The sequence below is a fragment of the Rattus norvegicus genome, chromosome 19 (genome assembly GCF_036323735.1).
Source record: "Rattus norvegicus strain BN/NHsdMcwi chromosome 19, GRCr8, whole genome shotgun sequence".
NCBI classification, from domain to species: Eukaryota; Metazoa; Chordata; class Mammalia; order Rodentia; family Muridae; genus Rattus; species Rattus norvegicus.
Genome location: NC_086037.1, coordinates 45,743,129 through 45,770,389, shown reverse-complemented (window position 1 = coordinate 45,770,389; position 27,261 = coordinate 45,743,129). Strand labels below are relative to the sequence as shown.

At 47.0% G+C, this 27,261-nt stretch overlaps 1 protein-coding gene across 13 annotated transcripts in view; it reads left to right on the top strand.

The window, feature by feature from the left end:
- Positions 1 to 27,261, top strand: part of Zfp827 (zinc finger protein 827) — a 166,891-nt gene that overhangs the window by 21,350 nt on the left and 118,280 nt on the right. For 12 of the 13 annotated variants that reach the window (XM_063277886.1, XM_063277880.1, NM_001400944.1 and 9 more), the window contains exons 2-3: positions 12,456 to 13,493; positions 22,436 to 22,608. In XM_063277886.1, the coding sequence (XP_063133956.1) occupies positions 12,456 to 13,493; positions 22,436 to 22,608 (1,211 nt within the window). Of the gene's footprint in view, positions 1 to 12,455; positions 13,494 to 14,449; positions 14,569 to 22,435; positions 22,609 to 27,261 lie in introns of those variants that run through there. The other variant, XM_063277887.1, reaches the window with a different exon arrangement.

Genomic DNA, 27,261 nt, shown 5'->3' with positions numbered 1-27,261 from the left:
GTTTTCCCACAATCAATGGTGCTAGTATCTTTTGGGACTGGTGTGGGTGGTAGGCTGTCTCCTCTCCTGAATCTTTTGTCTGTATCTTGTGTCACTAAATGCAAAGCAGGAAGCAATTTTATCTCTTTTCTCTTGCTAAGTTGTTTCCCTTCCACGGCCCTTTCCCTCTTTATGGGTGTAGTAAGAATACTTTTAGGAAATAAAGATGTGCAGTGTGATGTTTTCCTTTCCCAGACTGAAGGACTTTGGGCATGTTCCCTTATAAGGTGCATCAGGCCTCTGCTGTTGGGATACACCGCAAATAACTCCATCATTTCATGCATAAGCTGATTTCAGTGCACAGCCATTTAGCTCTCTATGGGATGCGATTTCTCAGACTATGGAGTGCATGATTGTGTTATTGGGGTCTTTTTCTCTGGTTAAGTTCTTTTTTGATCTATTAGGGAATTTCCTGCTGATTCCGGTCAGTTTGTAATTTATTGCACATCTTAAAACAGGTATTGGTAATATTAGGATGAAAACATTTATACAAGAGGAAATAAAAGTCAAGGAAGCAGGTAATTGACCCATTTGTTAGCCCTAGCAGATGATGACTCTGATGACAACATGGTGACCATAGTGAATTACGTGTGATTGCTTGAGGGGACAGAGTCTATATGCTTTTCGTGCAGAGAGAGGTGCATGAGAGGATAAAGGAGAACACAGTCTATCTATGGACTAAGCAGAGCCGTTGGGTTTCTGCACTGGCCCATTGGTAAGTGACTTCACACAGTGTTTTAAAACCGTCCCTCTGGTGTGTGTATGTAAGGCTGAGTGTACCTGTCTCTTGCTGCTGGTTGGTGCTTACCAGATAACAGGAGGCGCCACCCAAGAGAGTCTTTTTCTAAAATCTTCACTTGAATGATATTTGGAAGTAGAGGATGTGGGTAGGGGGAACCTGTTAGTCTGTTCATAGCATTGACCTTGTAGCCTCAGTAGGTCAGTTCTGGACAAAAGTAGCCACCTTAGCAGAGGTGACATTACTAAGCATGAGGGTTTGTTTTAATTGTCAACTTGACATAATCTAACCTCACTGGATTAGGTTGGTTGGTGGCCTTGCCCCGGAAGGATTTTCATTTTTGTATTAATGGAGGTGGGAGACCCCATCTGGATGTGGGTGATACCATTTCATGTGCTGGACTGTGGACTGAAGGGAGCTTGGGAGGGGCTGAGCTCTGATTGCCCTCTGTCCTTGACTGTGGGCATAATGTGACAGCTGTTTCGGGTTCCTGACACCTTGACCTCACCACAGTGATGGACCGTAACCTAGACCTGTGAGTCAAATGAATATTTTCTTTCATGAGTTGCTTTTGTCAGGGGATTTTATCACCCCAATAGGAGGCAAAATGGAGATGCTGAGGGCACAGCTTCGAATTCAGATGTGAAAAATTCCTAGGAACGTCCATTTTTGAAAAAGATTTATTTATTTCTAAGTGTATAAGTGTGCACCTTATGCATGCCTGGCGCCCGAACACTATATCTGGAGCTGAAGTTAGATGTTATGAGCTGCCACCTGAATGCTGGGAACTAAACTTTGGTCCCCTGGAAGAGCAGCCAGTGGCCTTAAGTGCTGGGCCACACCTCTCCAGCACCCAGAGGGGAACAGCCTAAGAGTGTTCATTTTCTGGGTATAATAGACTGGTGGCTTGACTTTTAGCTTTTAAAAATAATCTCTCTCTCTCTCTCTCTCTCTCTCTCTCTCTCTGTCTGTCTCTCGTGTGTGTGTGTGGGGGGGGGGGGTCACGGGCACACATATGCCCCATGGCATGTGCGTACAAGTCAGGGCAATTTTCAGGACTTAATTCTTTCCTTCCACCCTTTGGATCAAACTCAGATTGTCCAGCTTGGCAGCAAGCTCCTTTATCCACTGAGCCCTCTCACCAGCCCAAACTAGTGTTTTAAACAACTTCAGTTCTGGAGGTCAGATATTCATTCATGGTCAGGGAGTCAGTAGGGCAGCATGGCATTCCGAAGGCCGTTGAAGAGCTACCTCATAATTCTGTTCTGTCTTCTGGAAGCTCTGTGGCATGTAAGAGCTTATTTACAGCTTCCTGTTTATAGGGAATATTAACTCTTAGATCTGGGAGTCACCCTAATGCCTTCACCTTATCTTGATCATGTAAAGAGGCCTGTTCGTGTGTATTGGGGTTGCTTGGTGTCTGAAAGGCTTTTGAACACAGTTCAGCCTGTGACATCAGGTATTTATCCCTAGTTTGCACACAGTTTAATTTTTTAACTACAGTGACTTTAATTGTGTGTGTTGTGTGTGTGGTGGGGGATTAGTGTGCCTTGGCATGTCTGTAGAAATCAGAGGACAACTTTTAGGAGTTAGTTCTTTCCTTCTGCTAAGTCTGTCCCAAGGATCAAACTCAGGCCCAGTGGCAGAGGCTCTTGTATCCTGTGTCATCTTGTTAGCCCTGCACACAGTTTTAATGAGTCCAGTGATATTCTTCTGCTTATCCAAGACAATAACTACAAGTTTAGAAGAAAGGACCTCTCTGCCTTGGATCAGTTGAGACCCCAAGTCTTCAAAAGGACTATTGAAGTAGGAATCATAACTTGAAATCCAAAGGTAGGGGATGGGGAGGGCAACACCCAAACATGAGGACTGACTTTAGATCCTCAATGCCCACATAAAAGCCACAATGGTGCACGCTTGTAGCCCGGGTGCTGTGGGGCAGAGGCAGGAGGGTCCCTGGAATATACTTGCCTATATCAGCTTAGCCAAAGCACTGAGCCCCAAGTGTAGTAAGAGAGGCCATGTGTCAGAAATGAGGTGGTTAGCAAGGGAGAAGATGGTCATTGGCTTCCACACCTGCATGCATGGGTGTGTGAGCACACAAACATGTATCCACACCTGCATGCATGGGTATGTGAGCACACACACCTGCATGCATGGGTGTGTGAGCATACACACATACATCCGCACCTGCCTGCATGGGTGTGTGAGCACACACCCATGCATCCACCTCCAGCCTCCACCAGTCCACAGGAGCCTGAAGCCAGTTAGTTAACATAATCTTGAGCATACCCGTGTACTAGAACACAGCGATGATCTGGACCTGCTAACGACTTTGTTTCGAGTGTACCCATTCTAAAATCCCACTAAGATGAAATGTTAAAAAATACTGTGCGTTTGGTGATCTTCCGGTAATTTTTTTTATTACCTGAAAATTTTTATTTTTGCCACAGTGTCCCTGAAGTTTTGCTTTTCAACTTGGTTTTGTCACTCATGAGAGAGCGTGCCTCAGCCGATATGCTTCTGGAGCTGTGGTTTGCTGACAACCACCAGGTGTATTCTGTGGAGCAGGTGTATCTTAAGGGCTCCGTTCATTCATTCATAGATCTTTACTGGGAGCCTGGTGTGTGCCAGGGTTTGCTCTGGAATTCACCACTCACTGAAAAATGACAGAAAGGCTCCATGATTTTGAAATGGGACGTGGGTCTGGTGGGGACTCGGGAGCTTCTGCCTTGGCTTTGTCAGTCAGCTGCAGGATCTCTGACTCTGTCTGTCTGACCTGTCTCTGGGTCTTGCTGTTAGAACTGGGTTTCCAAAATCATAAGACAGATTTTGAATTCACAAATCGTTTTTGAAGTTACATTGGCCAAGCCTGGAAGCTTGTCTGTTCTTTAGCTTTGGTCCGTGAGGGCGGTGGTCACAGGAGCCGAAACAGTCTGCTCTCTGGTTGACAACAGTGGCCCTGAAGCCACCATCACTGAGCCCACAACACTGTGCTCTCCGATGTAGTTGTTTTGCTTTGACATAGTGTCCATGCAGCAGGCTGGCCTGGAACTCGAGCCCCTTGCCTCTACCGCCTAAGTGCTGGGACCTCCAGTTCAGATACCACAACACCCAACATTTCCTATGCTCTCGTTTCTCCAAGCAGATGGGTTTCTACAGACACATGTGGCATCTTGAGAACCCGTTTTTCTTGTTGCCTTGTGGGAAACAACCAGAATTATTAAAGAAAGAGATAGAGCTCTGTGTAGCAGGCAGGATTTGTAAAAATACTGATTAAAGATCTTTGGGCTTTCTAGGAGGGACTTCCACAATCAGTCCTGGTTACCTTGTGTGGGTGGGGTGGGGCAGCGGGGCTGTCTTCTCTTGCCTGGGAAGGGAACTTGGGTGGAAAGCGAGTGTATGAAGTAGGTTCTTTTCTTTGTTCCGTGTTTGACTCACTGTTTTTACAGTATTGTAGATTCTTATTCTGAAGACGGTTTCTATTATCAATAGATAGAGCCTCTCCAATCTTACAGCCATTCTTCCTTTCGGCTCATGCCTTTGAGAAGTAATAACTGAGGGCCTACTTTGTACTTGGCACTGTTCCAAGAGATGGGGACACAGCTACAAATGAAACAAAGACCTATTCTCCCCATTGTTGTTTGAGGGGTTACCTGAAGACATGAGAGACATGAGGACATTGGTCATGTGAGTAGTTGGGAGAGAAAGGCTTTCTGACAAAGAGATAAACAGTCACAAGGTCAGATGGCACAGCTTACAGCCTTAGTCAGAGTGAGCGGCTGGGAATGACAGGTATGGAGGTCATATAGGGCTTTGAGGTCTGGGACTGTATCCTGATGAGCACAAGAAGCCTTGTGGAGGCCTTGGTTGAAGCTGGGAGTACCGGGATGTGACAGTCTTGAGAGCTTTATTCCGGCTGCTGGGTGAGACTCCCAACCAGAACAAAAGTGTTACTGTGTCCCGGGGGATGTCCACTAAGGGGGTCTTGGGCCAAGGGCCCATGTAGGGAAGAAAGAACCAGTAGAATCTATGAGTGAATGAGAACATCGAGAGGAGGCTGGAGGTTTGGTGGGCGCTCTAAGCCGTTGTCTTGGAGAGGTAGAAGGGCGCCATTTCTGTCGAGATGGGTGTTTTGATGGAGGAGCCGTCTAGTTGCATGGCCATGGGAGGATATCCCCAGGCTCTTTATCTGAGCACATTGAACCTGGTCTACTAACTGGGTTGGAATTCACTTCAAAGGCAAGGAATGGTGTGTTCATTTTTGTTACATCTTTCCACCGAGGGGATTTGCATCATAATTTGCAGGCAGTGCTGTGTGTGATGACTGGTCCGGCCCAGGATCCCCTCTGCAGTCTCAGGTACAGGCTTCTCCTAGGCTGCCTCTCGGCTGCACTGGGGTCAGGAATCTTGTTGTTCCACCACCCTGCCAGTTCCTAAGTTTTCCTCTTGCCCTGGCTGACAGCTGTGTCTTCTCTGAACCTTTGTCCTGGGAACTGGTGGGGCCTTTATCTCAGACAGAGAACACCAAGCCCTGAAGACCTACAAGGCCCCCTCCCCGTTTCAGGGCCGAGTGGAGTCAGAAATATTCTCCGGCTCTCAGGCCACAAAGGGAAAACTGAGACGTTGGCAGATGAAGCCAGCCCAACTACAGATGTGTTTTGTGCTCACATCATAAAACTGGTGGAGAGCAGCTCTGGATGCTGCAGAAGAAACTTATTAACCGGCACGGAGTGGGTGGGTGGCTTTTGTCTTCCTGGCACCTCTTGCCGGGCCTTTCTTCTGTGACCCACATTGAGCCCACTAGGTTCTGCCCTCTGGCTGCAGTGATAGGCGTAGGGAGTGGAGCATGTCCATCAGCAGACCAATCAGAAGAGGAAAGACCTTTTATTCCTGGAGGGTGAAATTCTAGGTATCCTGCAGCCTCTTTTTTTTTTTTTTCCTCTTGTGAAATGTGGTCCAGGAATCATCTGAAGCTGAACAAGAATGTACCCTGATGGTCCTTGCAAAATCCTATCAGGCCCCAGCCCTGTTGTGGCCTCACCTTCTGCGGTACAATCATCCCGAGAGAAAAGCCTTCTTTGTGCTCTGTAGTCCCGCGGTTCACCACCACCCGATCACTGTCTTCGAGCATGGAGCGGGGTCTCCATGGAGCAACTAACTCCCAACATCTGTCATCTAGTGGCGTGGTATCCAAAGCTAGCGGGTGTGAGGGGATCAGGTGACACCTTTGGCGAATCAATAGTAGTGTGGTTTTCAAATGGGAAGAATGCGGAATCTGGACATTTCCACCCCGTCAGGTTAATTTATCCACACATACTACCACCACCTGAGAATTAGCCTTATCTATGGAAGGCATGTTTTATTTTGGTTGTTGGCAGAGGAACGGTTCTGTGTGTGGATGGTTTTTCAACATCTGGTACAATTTTCAACACTACCTATAAAACTAACTGCCCCCTCTTTCCATCAGCACGTGTTGGGGGGATCCCTTTTGGTGGTGGCAAGCTTGTGACGTAAAGGCTTGTCCAGTCTCCACTCCACCATGGCCCGTAAACTGTAGGGCTTGACTTTCGGGCACGTGAATTCTGAGAACATTCTCTTATATGTTTGTATTAGTGGGGGTTGGGCTGTTTGTACAGTACACCCCACTCTTAGCCCACATGAAGCCACATCATCAGTACCACAGACTGGGTACAATGACAATCTTCTGTAATCCCAGCACCCAAAAAGTGGAGTCAGGAAAAGGTCATTCTTGGCCACACAGCAAGTTTGATCACAGTGTTTCTGTGATCACATGCCCTGATCAAAACCAGTTTGGGGGAGAAAGGGTTTATTTCAGTTTATAGTCCCAGGTTTCAGCCCATGACTGCAGGGAAGCCACAGTGCACATGCTTGAAACAGCTGTCAGCTTCATTCACAGTCGAGATCAGAGAGAAGGAGTACAGACATGCATGCTCACTTGCTTTCAACATGACATCTATACTCACACAGGGTTCTGGACCCTCTGCCTAGGGAATGATGGTGCCCATAGTGGGCTGATTCTCCCATATCAATAGCCATGCCCATGGACCAACTCTATGTATACAAATTCTTATTGAGACCGTCTTCACAGGTGATTCTGGGCTGTGTCAAGTTGACAAGTAACCCTAACCATCACAGCGAACTTGAGGTCAGCCTGGAATACCTCAGAGCCTGCCTCAAACAAACAAAATCACAAGCAAATTAAAAATCCCTAAAAATAAGCATTAGCATTGGTTTTGCTAACAGCTTTTGTAGTACAGCTCCTTCAGCCCTACATACCACTTTTGTATAATGTCTCATGTAAAAGCTGGCGTTTGATTTACAGCAAGTATTACGGGTACAATTAATGCCAATTGAGGCGTGTAACCTTGAAAAGCAGGTCTAGATATTTACCTCAGATGCATATTAGGTATAAAGGGATTTGGATGATCTTAGGAGGGAAACAAGCTAGTTTGTAGGTAGCAGGTGAACACGCCTGTGGGAGTGTTACAGAGACATTCACTATTGACCCAAGCCAACCTCTGGTAGTCCCAAGGGGCTGGTGGATTCATGTGTGTGGCCGACTGGCAGGTATGGTGTATAAGTAGATTGAGAAATGGGGCTTACAGGTTTCTATCTGCCCTTGCTTCACTATAACTCGAACGGCTGGAAATTAATAGGCATGTTGTATATGTTGCCTGTCCACCCGCTCTTCGTCCTTCTAAGTGAGGAAGCCCTGAGCTGACTGTCAGCCCAATTAAATGCATCTAATGAAAATCTTCCGGCTTTGAGACGGTGCGGTGCAGAGGCATTCTCTTCTGAGGACAGAGAGAGTTCTGGATATCGACTTACCCGATTGCTGCTTGAGAACTAAATTATAAATAAATGTGTTAGGTGGTGGAAGTTTGTTTGTTCTACTCAAGAAAGAAGTACTCACAGTGTAGGAACAGAAATGTGTTTGCCATACTTTCCCCTCCGCAATTGCCCTAATTTTCTTCTTTCTTTGACTTTCTGATTTTTCGAGGGACCATACAGACACGCACACACATGTATACACACATTGTTGTGTAAATCTGACAAGAAACAGTGCAAACCTGACAGTCTAGACAGAGATTGCTGGAGAAGTAACAATGGAAAAAAATTCATTTTTTTAGAGGTTAAAAATAATGTGTTTACTAGAGTTCTTTGCATCGGCCGTTTAGAGGCTTCCCTGGGATGCCTGGGTTGGGAAAGCTGTGAAAGCCGCAGGAAGACTTGCGAGAACCTTGTGCAGCTCTGCTGCTTCCTGGGCAGATTTCACACTGCTTGACAGACAAGAAAATGGTGGTGTCTTTCTGCCAAGGCCTTCTCAAAAGTGAAAGTCAGGACTTCCATGTCCTGCACTTGTGGCACCCAGCAGGTCCCTCTTCTACTGCAGTGGCACAGCATGACTTGCCTGCCAGTAGAATCTTTCCTCATGATGTACAGGGACAAGAGTTCTGGTAGCTGGCATGGTCGAGTCTCTCTGAACCCCTGCTTCTCAGCAGTCAATGGGAGCCAGGGGAGCCCACAAATAAAAGAATAAATAATAACAAATAATTTGTATTTGTGGGAAGACCTTTCATCGTCTTGTTAACAGAAGGTGATTTTGATTTTCCCCACTCTCTTTACATCCTTCTGTATCTTAATGTATTTTTCTAGAGGACTCTGTACTTTTCATTTGACCTCAAGGATGTTCGAATACTTTGAGCCATGTCTCCTCTCAGATTCCTGCTCTTGCCCATGTGAGGGGATGTGTTCTGATTCTGGGGTTGTTTGAGGAGCTCAGACTTCAGAACCGTCACGTTCAGGGAAGTGATTGTGTTGTTAGTACCTGGAGTTCTCTGGGAATGATTGTACATCACAGAGGTGACTTATTAGACTGGCTTACACCATGCTTCCTGGGTAGTTCAGCAGTGGCTATCGTCATACTGGAGAGGCTGAGTGCACAAGGCTGGATGTCTCAGCAGTCCTGTCTGGAACTAAAGACGTAGTGGAGCATCTCCTAGAACATGGGTCTTTGGTCCATACTAAGAAGCTGAGAAGTTAGGGTCCATCACCAGCCAAGGATGGCAGCGGCGGCTGTAGCAACCACAAGGCCAGTGCAATCACCATCAAGGGTGAAGACAGGCAGGCAAAACCAACCCTGCTTTTCCCTCAGTCAGTTCTCTCAGGAAACACTCTCATAGACCCACCCCCTCCAAGATATATCTCTTAGTTAATCCCAGATCCAATCAAGTTAATAACAAAGATTAAACCATCACAGCGATTAACATAGCGAGTGCTATGACCTTTGAATCCCAGTTTTTGGATAGTTCAGGGGAACATGGATCTCTGGGATTATGTCTGCTTGGAATGCACAACTGGATGCCCGAGAAACACACACAGGCATGTAGTGGCAAACACCACTCTGTGAAATCTTTGCTCACTTGTAACAATTGTTTGGGGTCATATTTTGGTGAGATTGGGAGGTTGGCCTTCTGTGGAGATTTCAGCTGTGTGTCTCACTTGAGAGTCTTGTAGTAGAGAAACCCTGGGCCAGGTATCCAGAGCTGTGGGTCCTTGGTTCTGCTGTTAGTAGCAGGTAGCCATATGGTATCGAGTTAGCTGGTTATCTTTAGTGGTTTTTTTCATCTCAGTAAAATGACAAAAGAGGACACCTGTCAGTAAGCTTTTAGGTCCTTAGAACCCTCACTTCATGGACCTTTTTAAGGTCTAGTGAGCCTGCCACAGAGCCTCCAGGATGGGTTCTGCCAAGTTCTTAGAGGCTGGCTGCTCTGCCAGACACCCCCATCTACGCTTCCATAGTTGAATCAGGAATCAGCAAGGGGCCATCCCACATAAAGACCATCCACTCCCTTTCTGGAGATGATCAGCCTGAGGGGAGGACCCTTTGTTCTATACATTGTGTCTCCACTCCCTTTCTGCCTCCTTTTTTTGTCATAGCACGCAGAAGTTGACCCAACTACCTAAGGAATTTAGTGCATGGAGTAGCACTCTTAATTCCCAGGCCCAGGGCCAGTCTTGAGTATCCTAGTGCCCTGCCAGTGTGACACGGAGCCCAAGCATGGCCTTCCGGACTGTGCATTGTGGTGTTCACTGGTGTCATATGCACAACTATCCAAGGAAGGTCAGCTGGTTCTCACTGTAACGATTCTCCAACCTTCACCTTTCTTGCCGCTTCTAGTAGAGATGTTGTTGTTGTCATCTTGAAGTATAAGATATTTAATCTGAACTCTAGGCAGGTAGTAAAAGACACATAAAACTGTTGGGGTTGATGCTGACTGCTTGAGGTTTGGTAAAAAACAAACAAATGAGTCACCCCCACTCCTGGAAGCCATTGGGGAAATGAGGGTCCAGAGTCACCAGAGATTCTAGGACAGATGAAAAATGCAGAAATCAACTGAAAAGGGGGAATGTGGCAAATGGTGGGGAACCAGACTTGGTTTTACAGAGAAAATGCAATTTTAGCAGTTTTTTTTTTTAAAAACAAATTCCATTTGATATTTTACATTTTCTCGATAACTTAGTAAGGGAGCCAGGGAAGGAGTTGCAGACCTATCACCTAGTGAGGGAATTTGTCATCTGTGGCAGCTCCTCTCTGAACAGCATGGGAAGATCAATGTGTTCGCTTGTAGCTCCTCCTGTAGTTACAATTCTGAAAACAAACAGTGCAGGATGGTTTGGAGCCTAGCGCCAGGAGGAATTTGGCAGTCTCCAAATACTGATGGAACTCTGCTGGGGACCAGGCTCCCTGCGTGGCTCAAAGTGGGGTGTATAGAGAAGGGAGCACAACCTGCCTCCAAGGAGCACGCTTTGAGAAGGGAAGAGGGCAACAGGTCCCTTAGAGGGATGTGAGGCAACTCTCAACAAAAGGTTAAAAAACACCCTTGGAATCTGCCCACCAGCTGTCATCTAAAGGAAGCCATGCCCATTCCTCCCGTTTCTTCAGCCCCTGTGGTGGTCTCCTGATTCCCTCTTATAACTGCAGCCATTTTCCCATGAGGCAGCCAGAGCAATCAATCTTTTGGCATCATAAACCATGTCCTATGAGGTCCCTGTCCATCCTATGAGGTCCCTGCCCATAGTGGCTTCCTCCAGTGGCTTCCAATTGTGCTAGCTTCATGTTCACAGCATGTTACTGATCTGCATGTAACATACTGTCACTCTTTCCCAAATGTCCTCTCAAGCAGATACTGCCACCTTAGACCTCCTTTCCACGCTCCATACCCAGCACTCACTGCACACATGCTGGCCTTTATCACATTGGCTCCTCCCTCTGCATGCCTGGGTCACTCTCCCAGGCTCCACTCAAAGACACCATCTCAGTGAGGGACCCTGCCACCCTTTCTAAAATTGCAACCCGCCTGCGGTCCTCCTTGTCATGTGCTACAGTCTCCCATTGCTTGCCCTTCCCTCCTGCCCACAGCATCTTCTATGAAGGATAGTTTAACGTTAGCTCTTTTCTGATGAAGAGAAAGCTCCAAGAGGGCAGGGTCATTATTTTGTTAACAGTTGTCCACTTTAGAGCAGTCTAGAATAATGTCTGGCACACAGCTAAGCACTCCACAGTTATTTGTTGAATGGGTAAGAAGGGGAGATTAATTCTGTGGATCAACTGGAAGAAAAGAGCCTTTGGAACTAGGCATGAAGGGTGATGGGTAGACTTTGTTGAAACTAGGCATGGAAGATGATGGGTAGGATTTGGCCTTCAGCCTTTCTGGGAAAGTGCCATCCAGATGAAGGTCACAAAGGTGAAAATGTGGTGGCCCTCACTCAGTTCTTAGAATGTGAGTCCACCTGACTGGCAGTGGAAGAGGGCTGTGGCGGCAGCGGCGGCGGCAGATCTGTATATTAAAAGATAGAAAATAACTCCTGAGAACTTGTAGTGGTGCAAAGGAATAATTGCTAGTCATTACCTTAGGTACATGGCCAGAAAGCTGGCACCTGAAATCAGAAAGCTGGCACCTGAAATCAATCAGAAAGCTGGCACCTGAAATCAGAAAGCTGGCACCTGAGCTGTACACACAACCCACTCCCCCCAGAGGCCACTAAGGCAAACAAGGTCTGATTTTTACCGAGCACTTTTCTGTTTTCAAAACATGATCACATGCTTACTGGAACTTAAGCTTCATAAGTGGCCAACAGAGTGTGGCAGGGAGTGTTTACATGCTTGGAGAAGCTTTATTAAAAACTGAATTTCGTCCTACACCGGAGGACATGGAGCCTCAAAGCACCTAGGTGATATGCCCGAGGCCACTGGGTTAGGACAGGCACCACAGCTTCCGGCTCTGCACTACCCACTGCTGGAGTTAGTTGTAGGCTTTACTTTGGTTCCTCTATTCATGAGCAGCACTGGGCTTTTCTTCAAGCCTCTTCTTCTCTGGTAATGTTTTTCTCTTTCTCTGGTTCAGCTCTTACCAAATCACTGCTTAAAAAGAAAGACTCACAACACGAGCTATCTTTAGTCTTTGCCTGTTTAGTGTGTTTACCTCGAGTCAGCTCTCGGTGTTGCTGGCTTTGGTATGGTCCTGGGGTGGAAGGGAAGAGTGTGCATGTCATCACCCCACCCCACCCCCAACCTCTTACCCCCTTTGAATGTCGCAAACGAACTGGCCGTTCTCTTTGGGAGTAACCTGGTCTTCTTGATTCCCTCCAGATGTTAGTAGGCAGGACGAGGCCGAGGGAGATTTCAGCGAAGGAGAACAGTGGTATGGGAATTCCTCTGAGACTCCATCAGAAGCATCCTATGGGGAAGTCCAAGAGAACTATAAGCTATCACTGGAGGACCGGATCCAAGAGCAGTCCACATCCCCCGACACCTCCCTGGGCAGTGCCACCCCCAGCAGCCACACGCTGGAACTGGTGGCACTTGATGGTGAGGTTCTCCGAGACTCACTGCAGTGTCAAGGCCACCTTTCACCCGGAGTGTCCTCTGTGTGCGACGATGACCCACCTAGTTCCAATAAACCTCTGAGCAGCAACTTGCGGCGGCTGCTGGAGGCCGGGTCCCTCAAACTCGATGGCACAGCCAATGGCAGGGTGGAGTCCCCCGTGAATGTTGGCCCCAGTCTGTCATTTTCCCCACCGTCCCACCATGCCCAGCAACTCAGTGTCCTGGCCAGGAAGCTGGCAGAGAAGCAGGATCAGAGTGACCAATACACCCCAAGTAACCGTTTCATATGGAATCAAGGTAAGTGGTTGCCGAACTCAACCACCACCTGTGGCCTGTCCCCCGACTCCGCCATCCTCAAACTGAAAGCCGCAGCCAACGCCGTTCTGCAGGACAAGTCTCTGTCCCGGACAGAGGACAGCCTGAGGTTTGAGTCCTTTTCCTCCCCGTTCAGCTCCCAGTCGGCCAGCTCCACCTTGGCGGCTCTGTCTAAGAAAGTGAGTGAGAGAAGTCTGACTCCGGGTCAGGAGCACCCGCCTCCTGCCAGCTCTTTCCTGTCTTTGGCCTCCATGACCTCCTCCGCAGCCCTTCTCAAAGAAGTGGCTGCCAGGGCCGCCGGTAGCCTTCTGGCTGAGAAGTCATCTTTATTGCCTGATGACCCTCTACCACTGCCGCCTTCTGAGAAGAAGCCAGAAAAAGTCACCCCGCCCCCTCCCCCACCACCTCCGCCAGCACAGCCTCAGTCCTTGGAATTATTGCTACTTCCGGTTCCCAAGGGAAGAGTCTCCAAGCCCTCCAATTCAGGTATGGAATCTTGTTCAGCCACGGCGCTGCTCTGATTGGAAACTGCCCGCCTTGTCTTCCTCTTTGCCCTTTCACTGGCGTGGGGTGGGGGAGCTTCCCATCCAAGACGAAGCAGAAATCAAAAAGCAAGAGCACAACAAAATAACTTAAAATGGGCAGCGTAATAGGCTTTCATGTGTGCGTCACACAAAGCCTTCACAAATAGCCATGGTTTTGAAAAGTAATGAATAATCTGAGCGCCGTGCAGTATACTCCCTCCCTTTCATGCACCCTCCCCACCCCCACCCCTTCCCAAGTTCAGACTAGGTCTGTACCAGATACATTTAATGGGGGAGATCAAAGCATCCTTGTCAGAGGGCAAGGCGTCAGGGAACGCAGAGGGGGAAACCACTGCTTTAGAAATAGTGGACAGAGGGGGCCCCCGCTGCCTCTAGCACAAATGGACTTTTGTGTAATCAGTGTAAGCTCTGTGCAGTTGATCACAGCACACACCTTATGTTAGTATTTTTCTTACGGGGCTTTTTGTGGAATTTAAGCTTTGTTCACCTATCCTATTCGCCTGTAATTTCTTGTCAGACGGAGTGCAAGCATTTCTGCACAGGCTTCATTTTGTTCAAATCTATTCAGATGTGGAAGACTGTGTGTGTGGCAATGTAAGATGATCTTTTCCAAGACATCACTGTCCCATAGAGCCCTGGCACTCACAGTCAGATGCTCTGGGGGAGGGGTTTAGTCACTGCCATGCCGACATGACAGTGCCATTTCATGTCCTGCTTTGCTCCAGAACTGTGTTTGTGACACATGCCTGTGCCTGGGACAGGGGTGGTTTCCAGTGTCTCTCGTGGGTATTCTGCAAAAACTGGAACAGGAAGTAGACCACGTTCTCTCTTCATTATACGTAGAACCACTGCGTGTGACCTGGCACCTCTCAGTCATCCGCAGCTGCGTTGGTGAAGTTGCTTGTGATCAGAGTTGACCTCAGTCTGGTATATATGGCCATCTAAGTTACAAATGCACCAGGTGCCACAATGGTGATCACGTTGAGACTTATGTAGAGTCAGCGGTGGCTCTGTAGGTAGGTAAAGGTGCCTGCCCCAAACCTGACTCCTGGATTGATCCCTGGACATGACTCCTAAAAGCTGTCCTTTGACCTCCACGCATAAAGCATGCATATGTAACACATGTACACACACACACGCAACACACACACACACTCACACACACTCACACTGATAAGTGTAAAAGAAACAATGATAACAACAACAAACTTTGTAAACAAGTTAGGCACAGTGACCTGTCACCCCAGCACTCACAAAGGCTGAAGATTTGAGACCAGGCTGGACCCAGTAAGACCACATCTACAAACAAAGAAGCAAGCAAACACACACACACACACACACACATACACACACACAGAGAGAGAGAGAGAGAGAGAGAGAGAGAGAGAGAGAGAGAGAGATACATGCATGCATGAACACTTGTGCACACGAATCATTAGTGCAGGTCTTTTCACATTCGCACAATGCTATTCACACAAAACCAAACCACAGCCCCCAGGTTGCCAATAAATCATAAACCAACAATAGACTAATGGCACATACTTATAACCTTTATTTTGGAGAGGCAGAAGGATCAGAAGTTCAAGGTTATCCTTGGCCACATAATGACTTTGAGGTTAGCCTGGGCTACATGAAGCCCGGGGTGGGGGAGAAAGAGTACACCAAACAAACAAATAACGTGCCTGTTCCTCATTTCCACAAACAGGCTATAAAATCTCACACTGATTTTTCTCTCCCCCCACCCCCACCTCTCTCTCTTTCTTTTTTCTTTTTCTTTTTGGTTTTTTTTCTTCAAGACAGGGTCTCTGTGTAGCCCTGGTTGTCCTGGAACTTGATCTGTAGATTAAGCTAGCCTTGACCTCACAGAGATCTGCCTGCCTCTGTCTCCAGGATGCCGGGATTAGAGGTGTGCGCCACCAGCATCTAGCACCTACCATCCTGATTTCAAGCATGAATTTTTTTTTAAAGCTGTTTCTCAAAATGTTACAAAAAGGGCATCATAACATTGTCTCTGGAGTTCTAAAGAGCTATGTGGTAGAGAAGCTGATCTTGTCTCCGTAATTTAGACAGCAGACATTGCTTTGTCCTTCTTTGGGTCAAGGGAGTCCAGATCGTGAAAAATAGTGTCTTTCAGGTCTGGCTTCATTCTTCTTTTTTGAGCAGGATTCTGTTGTTGCCAGGTCAGGGTGTGTTGAATTCCTTGAGAGTCCGGCACTCAGTAGCCTTTCCGCCCCTCCAAAGAGACATGACACTCGACTGGGAGACTTCTTTCATGTGACCTGTGCCCTCAGCACATGCTACACTGCTCCTCTGAAGGGGGACACGCTAGAGGAAAGATGATGTCCGTTTGCTATAAAGATAAATGTCACACATTGACTCAATTCTCTTTGAAGCCACTGTTCTCTTACAGCTCAGAATAAAATAAATGGTTTTGATTTTCAAGACAAAGTTTCTTGCAGAAAGCCAATGGGAGCCCCAGGGGGCCAGGCTCTTGGTTAAAGAAATAACGGGCGTTGTTTCAGAGAGAGGGTCTCCAAAACATCACTTTGTACAAAGTAAAACTTATATCAACTTCAGAGCACCCTGGCCCCAAGAAACTGACAACTGAGGCCATTTGCAGGGTCAACACATAAGGGTTTTCTGGGCTGATGTTTCCTTTCGTCTTTATGGGGTGTTACTAAGGTCACTGCAGATGCTTACAGAGTCTAGAGAAGATGGCCTCTCCTCACCCTCCCATTAGATTAACAGCTGCTGGAGCCTTTATCCAGAACACTTACACACGGGCTCGCCTAGGAAGCTGACCTTCCAGCAGGAATCAAATCTGCTGCTGGTCTCGGAGGTTTTCAGAGTGACTTAAATGTGGCATGGCTGGAGGTATGAGGCTTGGTTGGACTCAATGCTCGTGTCTTAAGACACGCATTGATAATGTCACATATGTTAACCATAACAACCTTGTTGGCCAAGGCTATTCTCACCCCTGCCCCTCGTCCACTGAAATGGCATTGAAGAGACCAAGAGATTTAGAGTCTGCTGGGGCTGTAGGTGGGTTGGTAGTGTGCTTGCCTACGTCCCCGGTCCCCCTCTAACTGAGTGCAGATGGTTACCTGTAGCAGCATCAGTCCAGAGGCCCCAGGACAGCCAGAAGTTCAATGTCTTATTCAGCTGTATAACAAGTCTGTGGGTGGCTGGAGCTACAGGAGACCCCATCTTACAAACCAACCCCAGACAAACGAAGAGATTTCAGAAACCTTTATGTGGACTTTAAAGCCCTTGTATATTGTTAGAAAGGAGGGTCCACCCTACACATACATGCACCAGTCAAGTGCATATGGAGTAGTCACACGCATCGGGGTCCCCTGGCATCTACATACAACATCTATGCACAGGGTAAGAGCTGTGTGCGCGTTTACTCAATTGCAAATTATCTTGATTTCCAGCACATTCTATCGTAGGCTCTAACCAGAAATGTTTGATTTCAAAGCCTACAAAAACTTGAAGTTTTGAAAATAATACCTGGGAAAAGAAAACCATTCATGATTTATTATTGTTATTATTATTTAGCTCTGTGAGGGTCTGCTTTTTTTTGTTCTGTGGATTTAAGTTGACAACAGGTAGAACGCCAAACTGGAAATTAAGGGGTGCACTCTGATCTCAGCTCTGTCTCTAGATAACTGAACTTCAACATCCCACCACCCCTGTACCAAGCGTATTCGGTTTGTTTCATTGTGTGGGACAGAGATATTTAGAATTGTCACTAAGATCTCTTCCTTTTTTATTTCCTCTTTTTGCAAATTAAACACATGGCTTATTTCTTTCCAAAGCCTCCTGTCAGGGCTCCAGTGAGCTCATCCCTGCCTTGTGCAGAGCCTGTTCAGTGATAGTTCAGGGCGTATCATTGGACTTCCCCAGGGATGTGGGCTTCATATAAACTGCTCCAAGTCTGCTTCTGAGGCAGCTGGGGTATAAATGCACATGCTCGTGTCTGCTCATCCATCCAATGGTCCCGGAGCTTCTCTGGGTCTGCCGTGTGGGAGACATGCACTGTTGGTCCACGCTGGCCCCGTCGGCGTTTCGCCCTTTTCACATAGCCTCACTGCTTACTGAGTCACTGTCTGGAGCTCAGGAGAGACACAGGTAGGATGCCCCAGCAGCATCCCCTTCCTCCTCGTCTTTCCCCGCTGATCTTCTTTCCGTGTGGAACTCATCTAGGCTGAGCTGCACAGTGGGCTCCTGGTCCTGCTTTCCTCAAGGCTCCTGTCGCCGCTCCAGGGTTAGGCTGGGTTCTGAGCCGCACACTCACGGCTGTTACTCGCATCTGCTCTGAGGGTGGATTTTCTGCCGGGGAGGGCGCATCTACCGTCCATCCTCATTCCGTACAGTAAACCTACCACTCCGAAGTGCTTCCATTGACTTAGGTTGCCGTCTGTCTGTCTCACTGCTATTGTCTATAGAGGGAGCATGATTTCTCTCACGGAGCACGTTAACAGTTCTCTGTCCCACTGGGTCTGCTAGCATCAGGTGGAATTTAGCTCACCAGGCAGGCATAAAGTAGGGAAGATAGTGAACACTGCTATCTTGGTGCTTTGCAGAAGGTGTGCTTCCTTCCAGGGAGGCGACGGTGTTTCCCAGCGCTAAAGCTGTACTGAAGTTACCACAAACAGTTCGGTGTACGAAAGAACTGCTTCTTCCAGCCATCTCCTGTCATCAACAGCGTCCTGTATGCATGGGATGTGTCCTAAGATGTGAAATCTCCTCCTTGAACAGATTGAAATGCAAATGTCACCAGGAACTGACCACTGGCAGAGTCGGAAAATCAGTCAGTGCATTCTGGTGACTTTCCCATTTGGCTTCTGCCTTCCTTCCCTTCCACAGTAGCTTAACATTTCCAGAGAGCTGGGGAGGTGGTTTAGTTAAAGAGCTTGTTGCACAAGCATAAAGACCTGAGTTTGATCCTCAGAACACACACAGACGTGTGTACCTTAGTAATCCCGTGCCAGAGAGACTGAGACCGTCGGGTCCCAAAGATTTACTGGTCAGCCACTCTATTGAAGGAGCTAGTTCCAGGTTCAGGGGAGAGTCACCAAGGAGCCTTCACAAGCCTGCTCACACATGACTACACACACACACACATGCACACATACACACGCATAGACACATACACACATGCACACATGCACACACATACATAGACACATGCACACACATACATAGACACATACACACATAGACACATACACACACATACATAGACACATGCATACATACACACATATACACACATACACATGCACACATATACACACATACACATACATACATGCACGTACACATACATATGCGCACGTATACACACACACACACACACACACACACAGCTCCAAACAGTTTTGAGTGTGCTTATTTTTTCAGTCAGTGTCTTCTCATTATATTTCGCTAGTCTGTCTATTCAAGGACTCCCTAATTTGTACACAATTCATGTGTACTTCGGTACTAATTAAAACTATCGGCAGTATAGTTTCAAGATGAAATAAATGGATTTATATGGAGTGCTAATATGCAGGCTTTATTACATTTATGCATTATTTATTTTTGGAATCAGCTGAGTTTGCCAAGGCTACTTACGGATGATTCCAGAAGGATCTGGTGTAAGGCAATGCAGTACACTTGAAATAAAGAATCGCTGATTGATATGCTAGCTGGGGAGATGACCGGGAGATGAGGGAAGTTGAGAGGAGTCTGCACTCTGGCCATGCTAGTTTTTCACGTAGTGCCTTCCTCAGGTGTGCCATAAAGTTGCCGCTAGGCCCAAGGTCTCAGCTTCTCGTCCCTTCTTCCTCTGCTTGTCCTGTGAAAGCCGTTTGTGGTTTTAGTAGTGTAAACACTCCTGCAAGCTAGGGACCTGCCACAGCCTGTTTGTGCGTGTCCTCCATCTTCCACTGATGTTCTTGTGACCCAGCATAGACATCATTATCATTCCCTCTCTCTGTTGTGTAACAGTCTCACCTGGAGCCCGATTCGGGCCGTGCCTGGCAATCTGTTGTTCACTATGCAGCTTTGAGGGCCAAGGTGTCAGTGTGGAGGAGCCGGTGGTGGACAGGCGGTGCCACATGGGGATGGGATGAGATCGGCCCAGATAGTCCACACAGAGAGGGAAGGAAGCTTCCACCTTTCAGAGTGAGTGCTGAAGGCCTGTCCAAGGTGTTTTTCTTAGGGTAGAAGGAACACTTAGCTGTCCACACCTGCTGCCAATCAGAACACCAGAAGCATCGAGGGTTTATTTTCAGTTAGAGGACGCCTTTTCTAGTTGCTTCATTAAATCAACTAGTATTGCTTATACCTGTATTAGTAAAATTGCATTTTTAAAAAGCACCCCCACCCTTATTTCCAAGGCATTCTGGGTCCATCCCTTTTAAGTGGCTCTTGGCATGTAGAAGCAGGGTTGACTCAATGAATAAATAATGAGATTATCTTCAAGTATGCACTTGGGAATGTTTCCTTTAAAAATCACAGAAGTGATGTTTGTATTTAAAAATTCAAATAGTACAGGATGGAAAGGGAACCTTCCCCTCACCACCACTCCTCAAACGCACCAACTCCTTCCTCTTAGCCTCCGGTTCTACTGGGGCTGCTGATGAGGGTGCTAGAGTGTGAATTCAGAAAGTTGTCATGCAATAAAAGGACACCAGGATTTCGTTGTTAGCTTCATGTAATTGTGCTTGCTCTGATGTTTCAAACCCGAGTCCAAGCATGTATCTGTTTGCTTGTAAATATTCCCAGACCTTTATATCTACAACAATAAGATTAACACAGTTCCACTGTCCCATCTAACAAAGCCACCCCATCTATAGGGAATTAAGGGGCACCACCTCTCGTTGAGCTCAGAAATGTCTTTTACCAGAGTGTAGGTTACACGGGTTCCAAATAAGCTTTACACCTTCCATTTGTTTGTGTGTGTGTGTGTGTGTGTGTGTGTGTGTGTGTGTGTGTTCGGGGGAGTGTGTGGGAGTACACATCAAGGCCAGAGGTCTCTGCCTCATGCCTTCTGATATTCCATCTATTAATTATTGCCATACAACTGTAACCAGCCTAGAACTAGCAGATTATCAGAACCAGAGCTAATCATAATAATTTTTCTAAAAGCCGAACATACTGTGTGGATGCAGACCATTCACAGAACACGGGGGTTCCTCAGGACAGACGACTCAATTTCTTTTGTCATAAATTGCAAGGAACAGAGGGGCCCCAGTCTGTAAAGTGCTCACGTCTTAAGCACCAAGGACGCAAGTAGGGATCCCCGGCACTTAAAAGCCAGGCACAACAGTGTGTACCTCTAATCTCATTGCTGGGAAGCAGAGGCAGGGGAATCCCTGGCAGTCATTGTCCTAGCCAGAATGGTGAGATTCAGATAAAATAAAAAGTAAAAAACATTTGGGGATGCATCTTAATGGCAGAAGAGGCCTAGGTTCAACCCCAGGGCCACACACATACACACACACACACACACACACACACACACACACATATTCACACACACACACACTCACACACACTTCACACACACTCACACATATACTCTCACACACACTTTCTCTCACACACACACACACTCTTTTACATACACACACTCTCTTACACACACTCTTCACACACACACTCTTACTCACACACTCACACACACACTCTCACAAACACACACACACACTTTACACACACAGTAACACATACACTCACACACACTCACATACACACACATATTCACACACACACACTCACACACACTTCACACACACTCACATATACTCTCTCACACACACTTTCTCTCACACACACACTCTTTTACACACACACACTCTCTTACACACACTCTTCACACACACACTCTCTCTTACTCACACACTCACACACTCACACACACTCTCACAAACACACACTCTTTACACACACAGTAACACATACACTCACACACACACTCACATACACACACTCACACACACTCACACATACAGTCACACATACTCTCTCTCTCTCTCTCTCTCTCTCTCTCACACACACACACACACACACACACACACAGCCTTCAATGGCACTCACTTTTATCCCCTGTTCTCCCCAGTTATAGAGGTTACCTGGTGGGTCAGAAATGCAGCAACACTATCCCAACAAGGCACTTCCTTGTCAGGATGGTGCAGGAGGCAGCAATCCGAGCTGTGCTTAGGGAAAGCGGTTGGTTTGTTTGCTTCCCTGAAAATTGGAAGCGTTTGTGGTGGCCTGGTGTGTCCCTTCCTACAGCAGGCAGCCAGGCCTCGTGCAGATCAGAGAACGGCAGTACACAATTGTTAGAGGCAAGCAGAGGGACAGACATAAGAGGAAAAAACCCCTGACCTGAGGACCCCTGATGGCTAAATTGGCAGTAGCCTCTGTCTGCAGGAGCCACAGCTAAACAAGTCATCAGTGGGGATGCTGAGCTCTGTCTCCGCTGGAGACCAGTGTGTGAGCTTTCCTCTAGTTGTTTGGTTTTCTGTGTGGAGCAGTGCATTATCTCTTGTCCCATGCAATCGCCTGTATTTCTCCCTCATTTCCAAGTGGGAATTCAGATAGAGACCCTGGCTTCTTGCCTGTGGGTGCATTTGGAGCAACACTCAGCCGCTCTGCAGAAGGCCTTGCAGTCCACGGCAGCTTTGGGGAGTAAGGCTGTCCCAGGATGGTCAGTGGTGGCCGGATGGAACCCAAATGGAAGCAGCTAACTGGATGTGGGTTTCTCCTTAAAGAAAAGCAGCCTTCAGAGTCTCCCCATAGTTATAACCATAGAATCCCCAAAGGGGTGGTGCCCAAGACACATTTGGTGCTTTTTATAATATCCCTTTTCTTCCTCCCTCTTCCAAGCCCCAGAAGAAGAAAGCGGGAAGCCATTCCAATGTCCAATATGTGGTCTGGTTATAAAAAGGAAGAGCTACTGGAAGCGGCATATGGTGATCCACACAGGCTTAAAAAGTCATCAGTGTCCCCTCTGTCCATTCCGGTGTGCTCGCAAGGACAATCTCAAATCCCACATGAAGGTAAGCCGTTTGTAGAGACATGGCTGGGTGTCTTCCTATCATCTACCAGGTGACTTCTGGGCAGACAGGGAGCACTGTGGTGGAACAGGCCCAAGGAAGTTAGCCCTGGCTTGAGAGTAGAATGGGGGAGGGGGGTCTCAGGATCCGGTCCCCAAGACTGAGAGTGTTCAAGCTCTAGCATTTGGAGTGACACCAAACATCCCAGGGCATCATCTTCTTTGTCTCCTTCTCCTCTTCTTCTCCTTTTTGGTTTCATGAGACAGACTTTCTCTGCATAGCCTTGGCTATTTGGAACTTACTTTGTAGACCAGGCTGGCCTCAAACTCAGAGATCCACCTTCCTTTGCATCCTGAGTGCTGGAATTACAGGTATGCACCACCACTACCTGGCTTATATCATTTTTAATGTCCTATTAAGAACAGTATGAGGTCTGGGGAGGGACTCAGCAGTTAACCATTGATAGGTTAGCAAGTTCCAATTTGCAGAAACCTTTGTAGGTGGTGGTAGGGATAGTCCATGACCTGTAATTCCACCGTCAGCAAGCCAAGACTGGCCATAGCAGCACCCCAGTTTGATTAAAAAGCTCAGTGAGTAAGGTGCATGAGGAGTCAAGGATGCTTCCTAACACTGGTCTATGGCTTCTCCACGTGTGTGCACAATCGCATGCACATGTGCTCTAGCACACATGCAATCACATATAAACACATGGGCACCAACCGCATACTTTTATACTGAGATTTTGCTTCAGCCTTAGGGAAGAAACTCGTGAGTTTACAGAGCTTGACATTTTGACTTTGACAAAGAACTGGACTGAAATCTTCCCAGCACTTTGCTAGCCAAACAGCCTTGGGAGGCAATAGTTAGGCTTTCGGTTTTCCTTTCCACCTACTGGGAAGGACCTGTCCTTAGTGCTAAGTGGGTATCGGTAGCAAAGTGCATCCCTAGCATCTTATTGAGAAAAACAATATTTATTGATAACTTTCAGCGTGGCTTAGGCATGGAATTACGTGGAAAGGGTCTCTCCCCCAGGTTAAGTCAGTGGCTGTCTGCTTAGGGTGAAATCCTGCATTTAGACCTTTCTGCATTGACGGGCAAATGCTATTCAGGCTGGTGCTGTAGAAAGGACAGTCGTACAAATTTTCTATTCACTGTAGAAAATGGCTTAGAAGGTTTGCTCTCAAGAAAGTAAATCTATGATGTAATTTGTTTTCTATCATTTGCCCTCTTCTCCTGGGGTCAGCAGCCAGCCCTGCGTCGTCAGAATTCATTTAAGTAGGCGTTCCAGTTGACTGAATTTTATGAAGCCTACTTGGTTATTACCTTAACCCTCCTCATCCTTGGTCACCTCTCGCCTATGTAAACCGTCATACCCGCACAGCATCGAGACTTCAAAAGGAATGTCTTTTTTAAAACTAGAACTTGTGTTAGTGACTGTGTCCCAGGCTGTGTTTAGAAATCAGGTCTGGCGAGTTTAAAGCTTCAGTGAGCAGAAAACTTGCATCTACCCTGACACCTTGTAAGCTTGGTTTCAGCTCAGGGTCACTTAAAACAACCTATTTATAAACCCATGGAGAAAAGGCTGGGTTTCAATAGCAGGAACTGCTGACCCTGACACTACAGGGAGATGAGCCAGTGCCTTGATGACAGAGGCGACGGCCATGACAGTGTTGCAGATGAGAGCGGCCCGGGCTAGGCGGGTCGTGGGATTCTGAGAGCTTTCAGAACAAATCAATAACTACTACAATAAAGCAGTTGTGTGAAACTGCTGCTTTATTCAGACTCATGGTGTCCTGCCCTGTCGAGCGGTGACTCGAGCTTTTGATAAGGGGAGTGCGAGAAGCTTATGCAAGTTTAATTTCATCAAAGGCATACCTTCTTGTCTCTGCTCTCCTCCTCCTGTTAGCCCTAACATTTTTCCTTAATTGAATATAATTTAACTTTGTAAAAATTGGCAAACAGTCTCCCCATGGGAATGCTATGGTGCGGTCTCAGGCAGACCTGTGTTCTGTTACCATTACTGGAGCCTGCAGATGGAGGTGATTTTTCTAAAATGAATTTTATCTGAGAAGTAGGATCACTCTAATCAAAGGTTAAGATCTGATTTAGCTTCGTGAGAATCTCTGACTTTATGATCTTAGCTTGGTGAGAATCCGCGCTTTAGGACTGTGAGCATTTAGTACCATGGTTGAAGCCCTAAACCTCTGTTACCACTAGTGGAGAAAACAAACATATGGTCCTCCTCACCCGGTAAGAGCTAATGAGATCATCACATAGAGCCTTAATACAGTGCCCAGTGTGGAGAAGCAACCATCAGTAAATACAGCTAATACAGTAATTGTCATCCAAAAGCCATCTGAAACTACATTAACATTTACATTCCGGGGAAATGAATGGAATGCTAGAAGAAATTACCCCAAATAAATGTTATGGTTCCTCTCCCTTTGTGATCTATCCTTAGTGCTGAGAATACAGAAAAACAATACAAATTGGCTATTATAACAGAAGTGGCTGTTATTTTCAGGATGTATAATCTCCTGTATTGATTATATTGGTCTGTGCCAGAAAAACATGAGATTTTTACTCTATTTGTTCATCAAATTCAGTACATACCGTGTTCCTACACATGGGCTCAGTACTTACTGTGTTCCTACACACGGGCTCAGTACTTACTGTGTTCCTACACATGGGCTCAGTACTTACCCTGTTCCTACACATGGGCTCAGTACTTACTGTGTTCCTACACATGGGCTCAGTACTTACTGTGTTTCTACACATGGGCTCAGTACTTACCCTGTTCCTACACATGGGCTCAGTACTTACTGTGTTCCTACACATGGTCCTAGGCACTGTACAATTTTTTTTGCAAGTTTCCGTTTCCTCCATAAGGTATTGTGCAAATGCTTTTTATGCCCAGCTACATAAAGAACTTGAAAGTGCTTCCAGATTCCTCAGGGCTGTCTTACATTTCATGATCTGTACAACTTGCCCTGGAGAGCAAGCATACAAGAATCGCATGTGAGAGCCACAGCTCGGCCTGAGTGGAAGAGGCAAAGAGAGCTGAGAAGATGGAGAACACACATCAAGTCATAAAAGGAACTGGGCCAGAGGTCACATGTGAGTCCTGCCTTTCCCAGGCTGCCATTTAGAGAGCTGGGATCACTCATGAGACCCTTGGCTGCCTGGCCTGGCCACCTAAGGAGGTTGAGTCTAGATATTCTCCAGAATTTCTCCAAGTTTTAAAGTACGTCAACCCAAGTGTCCCACATCTATTACCCTAGAAATGGCCTTGATGTCACGTCAGTGACACCATGAGAGACTCCAGTGAGTCTGTCGAGCTTCGGGCAAGCATTTCTTCTCATTAGAGGTCCAAGAGGGATGTCAAAGCATGTGTTGGCTTAAGAGAATCAAAATTACAACAGAAAAGCCCTCTTTTGTCAGGAGAGGAGTGTGACACAGTCACCGGGTGGTAGGCACAATATTTTTCTTGAAGTCCACACTAAGCCACATTCTGAGTGGGAAGGTGTAGCTCAAATAAAATTCCAAGTGCCAATGTGAACCTGGTTTTGCCTTTCAGTTTATTTGAAATTTCCTAAAACTAAGCACAAGGCTAGACTGAGGTGGAAAAGGAGCCACAAGAAATCTTGCACATGGTACCTCTCTTCGTGAGCGCCCCTACCCCCATCACCTTTTGATTTTGGAATCAGAGCTCGTCTGTCCCATTTCCTCTCCCAGAGTGACTTCTGAAGCTTCTGTTCCTGGATTAGCTCCTCTCTGGGGTCATTAGACGTGAGGACACTTCTGAAATGGAATCTACCCTGTGGCACCAGGCAAAGGGACATGAAGCTTCCTGTCCAGTGACCTTTACCTCCTGGCTCTGGGTATGCCTGTGTTGATACCTGTCAGGAGCCCTTGAGACTGTGTCCTGAGGCCTCCAAGGGTGCCTCTTCCTGAGTGACCGAGGCCAAGGAGCTGGTGGGGAAGCTTCTGGCTTCTGTGAGAAAGCTAATGGAAGGGTTAGTGCCCAGTGAGGTTCTAATGTGGCAAACAACAGGAATGGATGGGGTGTTTCCTCACCTCCGCCCTCTATTGGGGTAGAGGAGAAACCTTTTAACAGGGCAGGCAGGACTCTGTCACAACTGGATTTGAGTTTTTATGGCTATTTCTGTTGAGAAACACAGGCTTCAAAGGGCCCAGAATATCTTTTGTTGTTTTTTGCAGAAAACCACAGTGGGGTGCTGTGGCAGCGGGATCTCCCGATTAACTTTTAATTTCTTTGCTTTTGTTGGTCACTTAACATTATTTAAAGTGTGTTTTGGCTGGTGAAGAATGCTTTTGGATTCCATTCAGAAGGCATAAACAGCTGCAGTAAGACTTATTCTCTTGGAAAGGAGACACGAGCAAAGTGGCCAGGTGGTAAAGATGGACAAGCGAGCATTTAACTCCTCTTCGACCCAGGTTCAAATCCCACCGTGGTCACCCCTGACCCACGGAGCATGAGTTTTGTTTCGAGTGCCAATGGCTTACGTTCTTATTTGTTCAGAGCACACAACTCCCCCCAATCATTTGGCGCAGATCTACACCATTGGCAGTCCCTACTGAGGGAGGCCAGTCCTGAAATAGCAGGGTGTAGCAGGTCAGTCCTGAAGCACGTTG